General features: G+C 38.5%; 1 protein-coding gene across 17 annotated transcripts in view; it reads right to left on the bottom strand.

The window, feature by feature from the left end:
• Window positions 1-12,153, bottom strand: part of COL25A1 (collagen type XXV alpha 1 chain) — a 291,232-nt gene that overhangs the window by 68,341 nt on the left and 210,738 nt on the right. For all 17 annotated transcript variants that reach the window (XM_085578995.1, XM_085578980.1, XM_085578982.1 and 14 more), the window contains one exon: window positions 1,265-1,291. In XM_085578995.1, coding sequence (XP_085435121.1) covers window positions 1,265-1,291 — 27 coding nt within the window. The remainder of the gene's footprint in view (window positions 1-1,264; window positions 1,292-12,153) is intronic.

The following is a 12,153-nucleotide window of genomic DNA, read 5'->3' as shown; positions in this document are numbered from 1 at the left end:
TTAAGAAGGTATTAAACCATCGGCCTCAATAAACTATCCTATGTATAATAGTTCCTCCTCTCAGTGGCAGTTGATTATTTTTCTTCTGGAACACAGTATGCTAGAAAGTGTAAAATGAAGCTGATTCTACTGTGGTAAGTAAATGTTTATCAGATATTCAAAACTTCATCAGCACGTGGGGTTTGCTGATCTCATACATGGAAAATATCCTCCTCTACAATTCTCAGGGTATAGTTTTGTAATGGCAACTCAGACATGAGCCGCATTCCTGCATTGCTAAACACAAAGGGTAGTTCTCTCCTTCAGCCTGCAAACTCTATACAGCCCACAGCTGCCAAAATTCCACCAATTTGTATACTTTGGGATTATGTTTTTACATATTACAGGTTTTTTTTTCTTTTCTTAAAAAAGCTTTGTTTTAACATATGCTTTACTCTAAAGAACATTATCTCAGAAGTAAGGAAAGCAGGCATCCTTCTCACATATGCCAATACTACTTATGCCTTCCTCTTCTTTTTTATGCCCTTTATACAAATTATACCTGTTTTGTTACATATCTTTCATACAACTTTTCAATCTTTTGAAATCAGCTAGAAAATGATTCACCTTGGTGCTATGCGAGTCAGATGCCGGAAAAGTACCATTCACTAGCTGCTACTGCTGATATTCTGAGGACTGTTTTAATGGCGTAATTCCATAAATTCTAAACTCACTCAATCAAACCGAGGCAGTCAGCTTTAATGAGTGCAAATAATGCTGAAGGCATTCCCAGGAAGTCGGGTCTCAGGTTACTGAAGGAACAGGAAGACACTGGCAGACCACCTGAACACCACCGACCAAGCACTATTTATCAGCAACACCTATGTCCTTTGTTTCTGCTGGTCAATTCTTTAGTCATATGGCACTGATCTACTTGAGCAGAGACATGCATTTAATCAGAAACTGTATCTCCCCACCTTTCACAATGTTTTAACTTTGGTTTCTTAATCGCACCAGTGTTTGAATGAGAAAATTATAGTGACCTTTTCACCTGAAAGCTAAGCAGACAGATTGAAAACAGTCTGCTCTGCGTTGCTTGAACTTCTTATGATGGGGGAAATGAGAAATCTTGTGTCTCACATTATATGGCTCCATTTTGCAAAAACAAAATTCAGGACCTAAGGTAATTGATTCAATGCATTGTACAGTAGCTTAGTCACCATTTCTGCTTGCAATATGGCACAGGAGGAATAATCATTTTCACAGCATTGTGTTTATACTATACCTTTTGTCCTGGAGGCCCCTGAGGTCCCTGCAAAGGAAGAACAATTCAATTAACATCAAAACTCCAGCCAATTTAAACTGAAATGACTAATTAAGACTGTCTTATTGTGTAAGCACTCTGATACTGGACTGAAACCAGCTGATATTTTATATATCAAAGAAAAGTAAGAGTTTATGCTCAAAACGCACAACGAATCTTCCTCTTCACTTTTGGAACTGATCTAACTACAACCCAGAATACTCAAATTTTCCCCCTTCTAGTATTTTCTCTTCCAAGCCATCTGTTTCTTCTAATACTGAAAAGTCTCCCAGCATTAAGATGACTGTGGTTTTCTCTCTTGTATCAGCCAACAGCCAGTTGTGTGTCCACAGTAATATATCAGCTTGTCAGCACAAAAACAAGGTTCATGCAAACAAGCATTTTTGCGATAGAGAGAAGCATAAACCTCAAAATCTTCTCACCTTCTAAGTATCAGCACACATGACTGTGTTGTACCCAACCTGTCATGTGTGCCATCATTTGCAAGTTAAGAGAAAAATTTTTAGCTTCAGAAATTGTTAAGAATGCTGTTGGGAAGCAAAAAACCACCATATTGTCCCCATGACCTGAGAAGACAGGAAGAGATAGCTCAGCTCAGGAAAGCTTAACTTTCCTTAATGTCATACAGGAGTCAAAGTCTTGTTGATATTAAGAGGACCCATTTCTCACCTGGTGTCTCTGAAGTACCCAGGAGGCCACAGTGGAGAGGGGAAACAGATAGAAAGTAGATCTACCAACCACATCTAGGGCACTTTGGCAGTCGGTTTTGGTAACACCCAGACCATGTCCACCACAGCTCTGTGCACATTTGTCCCCAGGTTCCTACCATGGGCACCGGTGCAAACTGTGGGTGCTGGTGGTATACCAAGCAAGGTGAATTCACAGTCCATGAGGGTGTAAAAACCAACACAAAAACTGGGGAATTCAAATCCTTCTAATGTGAGAAAGAATAAAAGAAGAACTGATTGATACCAGAACTGCAATTATTCAGGAGAACAAAAGAATTTCTGCCTCAAAACGTGATGCTGATTTCATTCTAAAATTAGTGCGAAGTTAGGCAGAACCCTCCACTGTCAGTAGATGCAGGGCTTGCTGGAACATTGCTCCAATGCAACTTTAAACTGCTAACAAGAAAAAGCTCCACTGGTGGTAATTCTGAGTGCTGCATTCACTGATGTGGATGAAAGTCTTGCAGTTTTAAATGTGGATTGGTATCTCTAAGATTTGGTATCAAACCTTGGAAAAGCATAGATCGATGCTGCTTCTTGAAAGTTTGGCCTGATTGTTTTAACAGAAGAAAAGTATTGTGAGCATCTTCTTTAAACTGCAGAGACAGATTCTGATAAAGGAACCTGTCTCCCTTGCCTTCAAAAGAAAGCACAAGTACCTAAGCACTCAGCACTGGTGATGATCACAGCAATGAATATAGTGAGTATCTGCTTTTTGAGATGGAGAAAGATGTCCGCAGCTCACAGCGCTTCACAAAAAGAGCTGTTTAAATCAAGTCTTCTTTTCAGTAAGTGCCTGAGAGTGAGTGATCTGCTGGGTCAGAAATCACAAATAGAACAACAAGTCCACAAACAGTGTTCTTCCCTTTCTTCAAGTGTCTGACACTATCCTTTTCTTCTGTAAGAAAGATACAAGTCTAGCATTTTAAAAACGCCAAGAAATTAATGCTCAAACTAATGCTTTCCCTCCAGCAATGTTATCAAAATAGGCTCCAAATGTCTACATCCTGGGCATCAGTTGTCTGTTGACCTGTTGCAAACTAACCTGCTGCATTTCAGGGTTATTTCAGGTCTTGGGAAAAATCCCTCCATCAGTAGGCCAAAGTGAATACGGAACAAATGAAGACCTCCATCATAGCTCATACCAGCTATTTTTATGTCTAATCAGTTTTTATGTCTATATCAGTTTCTAGCTACTTAAGAAGCTATTAAAACCTTCTAAAGACCTTCAGCTATATTAAATTACCATTTGGGAGCCCTTAATACAATACCACTGTATGAAGGTAAAATGATAATTCACTTCCTAATATTAGCCCCCAAAGCAACCTGTTAAATGTACTCTCTGTTGAGGACTTTCTGCCTGGTGCTTGCAGCTGTCAGCTTGTGGGGCAGATATCATTCAAGACATTGTAGAAAACATTTTTTTTCCCCCCAGAATTTCCTCTTCATCCCTGACATCATTCCAGCTTCTCCAGATGAGTTACAGGATATGAAAATATTTACATGGTGCCATAGTCTTATGGTGGCTTTAAAATGAATCATTCAGAGAAAAGATGCAGCAGATACTTATCCATAAATATCTTATGCAATTAGAAGTTTTCCATTTCTGGTACTTAAGCCTCTACTCAGACTGGAAATAGCCCTGGTGTTTCACATCCACTGAGCCACTTGATGACATGAACAGTCCTCAACAGCACAGCTACCTTCAGAAATTGTATGGTTATTGACTCAAAAAAAAAATTTCAAATAAAAGCTTATTTAAATTGATACATTTCACAATTTACATGGGGTAACAAGTTCTTTTTATCCTTAGAATATTCTGACTGCAAAACATACCTGAAGAGAAACATTTTCTTTAAAGCAGTACTCTCTAGCATTGGGAAAAGAAGCTCAAAGTCATTGGAAAATTAACAGGTCATTCACTGACAGCTCTCACCCCTCCCCCACATAAGCCAGCAACTATTTAAAAAGAAAATGTGAAATTAGGTTACTAAAAGAAAACTTAAAACAAACAAACAAACAAACAAAAAAGCCTGCAGAACACCTCAGGATGGTGCTTATTTTTCTAAAATTACCTAATATCTCTTATCATGGCACAGAATGACACTGGAGAGATAGAAACAAGCAAGTAAATGAAATCTGGTAATAAAAAAAAATGAAATAATGAAATAATAATAATAAAAATACAAAAATACCCCAAACCAAACAAAAAAAACCAAACCAACAAAAAAAAAAAAGCAACAACAAAAAAACCCCCAAAAAACCTAAAAAACCCCACAAACAAACAAACAAAAAAACAAAAGAAAACCACCAAAAAAACCCCAAACCAACAAGGCTTTAGCTTATTTCCAGAGGAGTGATAGCTTTTAAAAGAATCTATGCAGAAAATTCCATATGAACATGTGGATTTTCCCCCCATATTACTCTACTGAACTGGGGAGCATCCTGTGGTACCCACTTGAAGAACAGACAGTAAGACCAGCAATAAAAATCTCTGTGTAGGTCTGGAGACAGAAGCAGAAGGCAAGAGATATGTGAACGTTTCCAGTCAGTTCCTCAGGATGCTTTGTTTTGATGTTTTTCTCTGGTTTCCTTCAGCTGTCCTGTGTTCTGTATAAGCTGCAGCAATATCCTAGCCCTGCTTTTAGCTGCAGCACAACCAAAGGGATGCTTTGCAAATGCAGGCTCAGTTAGGTTCCCCCTGGACAGATATTCTGCCCCTGGGTCCTGGCAGGCAACGCAGAGCTGCTGCCACAGGCTCCCACCTCAAGCCCAAAGCTCAGCTCTGCACTGACCCCACACACACACGGAACCTGCTGAAATCTCCACCTACATCTCCATCTACACCACACAGAACACACTGCCCCTCTGCCACCAACACATCTGGGTGTGTGAGGGAGGTAAAACAGAAACACACAGCCCTTTAAAACCATTGGCTGACCAAGAAAACAAAACAATCCCAGAAGTTTAGAATTCTTCTACCTTCTAACTACATATACATATATGTGATATCTGTCATTGATCAATGACAGATTATGTTGATAGCAAATATTTGACTTTTGCCTGCATCATTGAAAGCTGACAGAGTTTCCACAAAGGGATGCTTAGAATCAACTCCTAAACCACTGGCAATTGATGTCAAAAAGCTCTTTTTCTAAAGAGCATTTAGACTTCAAGAATTCCAAAGAAAGTTTGAGAAAACTGCTCAGATGAAGTGACTGCTCAGCGTTTTCTAGGATTATGCCACTTTTCCTCAAATTGACACATATTCACAGAGGAACCTCAATTGAGAAGGCTGAAAATTTTGGTTGCAAGTAGTCTTGAATAGCCCAGAATAGGAAGATAACTAAATATAATCAAAATAAAATATAGTTCTTGCTCTTTCAGCCACCATGAACATTTCAGAAGAGCCCTTTGCCATCACATCCAATTGAGTAAACTAGCTAGGCAGTTGTGACAAGCTATTGCAGGGCTTCACTGAATTAGGTTCTCGTTCGAATAACTGCACAGTAGGAAGATGAAAAATAAGGTGTGTATGTAGCTCCAAAGAAATTCAACTGCCCTCTGTGTTTCTCTGGAGAAGGAGAATTATTGATAATATCTAAACACTCCAGTTTTGGAAAACTGGGTAACTAAGGATAAACACAAATGCACACAAAAGTATTTTATGCAATTGTGTTTTTTAAAAGGTAAAATATTTTCATTATGACCTGCCATTCTTCAATCACTGTTTTTGGAAATCAACCAAACCACCAGAGATTGTAGCATGCCAAGTCTTTACATTATAGAAATGATTGAATGAAGTTGGACATTTCAGTTGGTCCTTAACAAGTAACAATTCAGAACAAATTAAAACAAAAAACCCCCCACAAAACAAAATACACCAAAAACTAAGAAAAAAAAACCCCTACAAACAAGCAAAGAAACCCAAACCCACCCTCCCCCCACTAAAATCAAACCAAACTAAGTGTAGTTAAAACAAAGTTTGGGGTCCGGTATTCTTACTACACCTCCTTTCTAATGTTACAATTTTATTTTCCTTTTACACTTTATATGTTCCCTGTGTTTTAGCAATCTTGAAAATAAGAAAATTCAGTCCTGAAAAGGTCAAAGCTGCAGTTTCAAAGAGAGAGAGTAATTCAGGGTGTGATGCATTAGTAACCTTTTGTATTCAATTTCTAGGGACTCTGTTGCTTAATGTTTGAAGAAATGTATAAATTAAAAAGTTGAGGCATTTTCAATTTGCAGGTCTGGGGCAGGAATAATGATTTGTTTTACAAGGTGTTAGAGTTCATGGACAATGAGCACAAACACCAAATGAAAATGCCTAACAAAAACACAAGGAAAACATGAAGTTTTTGTACACTGAATAAGTTATACAGCAAAGTAGGTCACAATGGTGCAATACACTGTCATACAAAAACTCTCTTATTCTAAAGCCTTGCAAACAAGAAAACCCCAAAAACACAACTGAAGAGCAACAAAAGAACCAGAAGGATTTTCTTTACTTCCATACCTTCATGAAAGTGAAAGCTCTTTGTAACCAGAAGACCTCTGGGAAGTATTGTGTCTGTATTTCTATGAAACAAAAGAAGTTCCAGGACTGTTCCTGAGAACAGATATTTTCCTTTTGCTGCCTGTAAGAATCATTAAACACTTAGAACAGAATAATGCAATTGTTTAGATTGGAAAATATGTTTGAGATCATTGAGCCCAACCGTTAACCTAACACTGCCAAGTCCCTAACAAAGCCATGTCCCTGACTGCCACATCTATGCACGTCCTGAATAACTCCAGGGGTGGTGATTCAAACCACTTCCCTGGGTAGCCTGGTCCAATGCTTGACAACTCTTTCCAGGAGGAAATTTTTCATAATAAAACCTCTGCTAATGCAACATGAGGCACTTTCCTCTTGTCCTATCACTTGTTACTTGGGAGATCAAACCCCACCTGGCTGCAGCCTTCTTTTCAGGTAGCTGAAGACAACAAGAAGGTGCCTCAACAAGCGAGCCTCCTTTTCTCCAGGCAAAACATCCCCAGCTCCTTCAGCTGCTCCTCACAGGATTTGTGCTTCAGACTCTTTAGCAGCTCCACTCCCCTTCTGTGAACACTCTACAGTGCCTCAATGTCCATCCTGTAGTGAGTCCATAACTGGACAGAGCACTTGGGTGTGGCCTCACCAGTGCCAAGTAGAGGAGGATGATCCCTTCCTTTTTCCCACAAACCAATTCCTTACCAGTCTAATGGCATAAAGAACTGAAAATGGAAACCTGAACTACCAAATATACAAGAAGACAAAGCACATGTTTCATACAAAGCATTAATCTGCATTTCAGTGGAGCCTGTGTCTGGATCCCATTTCCTTTGTGTAAAACTCTGAAAATATGTACCTGCATGGTTGAGGAGTGTTTCATAAAGACTAGTTTCTAGAATGCTAGAATTGCAATGTTCAGTTGAATAAGCTGTAATATTGATGCATCACCTAGGTATAAGAATGATCAGTTAAGAAAAGAGATTAAGTACAATGAAAAATATTTTGTAACTTCTTAAAAAGGAGTGACCCCCCCCCTCCCCCCACGCTATCTACCTTACTTGATGAAAAGTGCTGCAGTTAATTAGTGCTGGAGAAGAGCTTCTTATCTTCATTCTTCTAGTAATTGTTGTGGCAGCCATTACCAAAGTGCAGAAGTTACAAAATGCCTTACTATTTTCCCTGAGATCTCCAGCAAGTTAAGCCCAGTGCAACTGTACTGGTGAGAAAAAAAATAATAGTTTCTGTGAAAGGCACAAGCTGAGAATTTCCATTTCATCTGCTAGTTCTCATAAACTTTTGCAGCTAAACAGCTTAAGAACAACACCTTATAAAATTTACTATGAACATGCTACCAGAATAAAACAAAGAAGGCGCCTACAGAACTCTGGCCATTGAAAACAAAATCACAATTAGTAGCTTCCCAGAGGAGCTATGAGGATTCCCAGCAGCTGAGAATCTGGCCTTGACCATTGGCCTGAAAGGCTGGATTGAAACCAGCAGAACTTCCCAGACAATTCTGCCTAGTCCCTGAGAGTTCATTTTAACCTAAGATGAAAAATAGTATTAATTAATTTTAAAGATGTGACATTCTACAGACTTAATGGCAAGGTTACACTTTTCCACTGTCTTTCACAAATATGGCTATATCCTTTGGAAGAACATCCTCCTTTTTCTGAATAACCAGTGAAAGCAATAACATTACGTTTTACTTTCTTGAACAGATGCCCAGTAAGTCTGTATAAACACAAAAGTACTAGTCTGGAAAACAATGTATCTTAAAGCAAAGAGATTTTGCATTTGGGTTAATAATCATAGTATAGATTTCTTTTTCAAAGAGGCACCTTTACCTGAGTTCTCTGGTTATTGTGGAGTGTTCTGTTCATGTAAAACATATGTAAAATTACTTATATGTCTTTAAGACCCATTTTGGGGAAGAAAATAATACACTGAGGTTTTCTTTCACTGACAGATGTGTTTTTACACTAAACATGCTTAAATTTACTTCTGAAAAAAGGAGTTGAAAACTTAGCATATTTTAATATTCCAGATTTCTATTAATATGAACTATGTGTATACTTTACAGACAAAAGCACAAAAAGTCTCCTAAATGGAAATTAGGAACAAAACCATCCCATGCACACCTTCTATCCCACTGCAGTTTATGAATCTGAACATGTCCATCTGCCAGTGTCAGCCTTTAATATTTTCCATCACTGACTCTACTTTCTCATGAATAGTCTGCAACCATAAATCCTAACTCTTGGGTAGAAAAGAATCACAAATCCATCCATTATTCACTCTGAAAATGAGAAAATTAACTGGAAAAACTCCTGCATGATACTTAAGAGTCCTTATCACCAAGAATTGCAGACAAATGGCAGGGAAAGCAGGATGGATTATAAGAGGCAGGACACAACTTTAACTGAAAAGGTTGAAAAGCTACAGAAACTACTGGCCTTCTCTCGAGTAGTATACATTTTTCTAGTTCCACATAATATTTCAAAACTTAATCCCTTTGGTCACCCCACTGCTTGGCCTCCCCTGAATTCTCTTAATCCTTTCTGTACAGAGGAATGATACCTTCAACTCTCGAAGAAAGTACATCTGCAAGGCTTTCAAATGTCATGGAAACCAGACACAAATTTAAACTACAAATCATTCTTTCATTCTCTTCTAACATTAAAGAGGCATGCAGTCACATCTTTATAACCTAAACCTCCATCTCACCTAAAAAGAAACTGAAATTTCTTGGCTCAAAGAGCAAACATATTCTTCCTGACACAGCAACATACAGAGTCAAAAAAACCTTGCAAAGAGTTCTCCCAAATATCTCAACTGCAAGTACAGACCAGCAAAAGAAGCATGCTGGCACTTAGACCACCTGGAATGATTTTTAACAGAGAATGAGACTCCTGTAAGAAACAACTGAATCTCCCACATTCTAAACTGTCCCACCACTATGCCATAACCCACACATTGTTTTTACAACAGAAACAGGGAAAAAGAAAAGCCATTCCTTTTTTGAAAACAAACTCTCTTGAACCAAAGCAGAATTCATGTCAGAGAACTCAGACTGTCATTCTCTGTATATGGTACAAGCAAAACTCTCCTGACTGAGAGGGAGAAAAGTTATTACTGCCAAAACATCACCCTGAAATATTATTTCCTTTTTTATTTACTAACACAGAACTTCATTGAATATTAAGAAAAACATGGCAACAGATTCTCGGTTGTAGCAAATTGCCATCTTTTCACTAGAGTCACTGGATTTCCTGTTTCATTGAAAGAAGAATATGAACGTTCTCAGAATTCCAAATGCATTAAAATAATATCAACTTTCTGTAAATCAAAGTACACATTGTTGCAGGTGTTTGAAGGAAAGGGTAAAACCCACAAGATTTGTTAAGGAGGAAGTAATTTCATTCAGAGTGACCTTGCAGCTGGGAACACTAAGAATTTTGGTGTGGGGAAACTAAGTTATAATGTCTACTGTTGTTCATCCTCTCCTGTCCTGAGAAGCAGAATTCCTGTGTGGAGATAATACATTGTCACAGACATGCTTGAGCCTTCTTTCTGCTGAGAGAAGGAGTGATCATAGAAGCACAGCCTTATGATAAACTGCTCCTGCAAAAAACCTTTGATGTTCTGGGGCCAGCAGCAGCTCCACCCCAGCCCTGCTGTGCACTAGGATGAGCTGAGCCTAACAGAGCCTGTACCCCTGTGTGTCTCTTTTCACTAGGATAAACTGAGCCTAATGGAGCTGTGTCTGTGTCTTGGCTGCCCAGTGTTGTCGGAGAGGTGATTAAATAAATCCACTCTGCATTTCAGCTGAGGCTTCCTGGTTACCCTGGTTACCTGTAGGTATTGATTCATACAGCAAGTCACTCATTACTCAGTGTGTGTCACAGGCTTGTGGTACATGCTGAGGAACAAGCTGGAAAACACTGTTACCCATTTCTGTCGCCATATTGTGTACTCTTCAAGAAATTTATTACCCTTCTTTTGTGAGAAAATAGAAAACAAAGTCATTTCAAGCTATGCCATTCTTGGTTCACAGGCTCATACTAAATTGCCAGTTCTATCAATACCATGTACATTAATCTATAAGTACCAAGGCATGCTACCAAATAAAGGTGTAAAAAATGCTTTTGAAAGAGAAAAATGTTCTGTCCCCATCATTATAATTCAGAGGTCAGGTCAGGCTTGCTGCTATCCTTAACTTGAACAGCACCATGGAATTTAAAGCCAGAGTGTGATCCTGTAGGCCATAAATAGCCTTCATCTTCCACAACTTTCAGCATGCCTTCAGCAAGTCACCATGTCATCTCTTCTAGCATGTAGTGCTCTTCTTGGCTCTATCTTGGAGGAAGAATCATAATATATACCACAATATCGCTTTTAATGGGAAGGACCTTGGACAGGCGGGCAAGTAGGAAACCACAGAGAGAGAGAGACCAGGACTGGTAGTACTTTTTGGAACTCATTGAACTCCAAGTTTCAGTTTCATCAAGAAGAAAAAGAGGACGCTAACTCAAGACTTGAGACTGTGTGAAACAAAGGCCAATTCCTTACAAAAGAATTCCTGCAGAAACAACGTAGAAACTCCTCTGGGCAGAGACTTCCATTTCCCTTTACTTGATAATAGGTGAAAAATGCATAAAAAGAAACTCAGGAAAAGGCCTGTGCTCCTCACCAAATAATACACTGTTTTTCCTAGCAATGCAATCTTATACCTTTTGGGAAATCAGCTATTCCTGGAGCAGTATCTGAATTTCCAGTATGAAAATACATGAAATGAATGATGGAAGTTGTCAGAAACAGCTAAATAGTCCCTGAATAATTGTAACATTTTCCACAGGGAAGAGAAGTCTGCAGATCTGTACTGGCATAAAGAGTATGTCAGAAGCACCAAGAAGAATAAAAAAACCTAATTACCTCCCTGATATCTGATGCTCTTTACTTGATCTATACATAACCTAACATTTAAACTGTCAGACTGACTTTTGAAGCAGACATTTGGAGCTGAAAATTTGTGTAATCTGGGATCTTTCTCCAACTCAAGTTTGCTGATTTGATTTTTAAACACCTTTTCTTGCTATTGAAACATATCTGCATTTAGAGAAACATAATAGTAGCATTTATTTAGTTCTTACACACAGATGTAATGGTTATGTTAGAGCAGTGGGAATGCTCTGAACATGGGGACTAAAAGGAGATGAATTTAAAGCCCTCAAGGATCCTGTGACTCTGCAGATCTGGTCTTGAATAGAAAAACACTTTTGCAGAACATGAGTGAGTTCTGTCCTGAGGTCAAACTGGAGAATATTCCAAATCCAAGAAAACAAACCAAAAGCGCTCCCTTCCTAGCTATTTTATCTATTGTTCACAGGCACTCAGAAACCAAAAGAACAGAGTAAAAAAGAGCACAGAAGCATGTTAAAACATGAGGTAGTACCTTTGGGAGGCTTTGATTGTAAAATTAATAAACCTTTACTGCAAAATGAAAAACTACAAGACTTCAACTACCTGATCACAGCAGATAGTTCCAAGTCCCGCAATCTTTTTTTTTTTTTTCTTTCAGAAGATAT

This window comes from Lonchura striata, chromosome 4 (genome assembly GCF_050655825.1).
Source record: "Lonchura striata isolate lonStrDom1 chromosome 4, ASM5065582v1, whole genome shotgun sequence".
In the NCBI taxonomy this organism is placed as follows: domain Eukaryota; kingdom Metazoa; phylum Chordata; class Aves; order Passeriformes; family Estrildidae; genus Lonchura; species Lonchura striata.
This window is presented reverse-complemented; position numbering and strand designations above follow the sequence as displayed.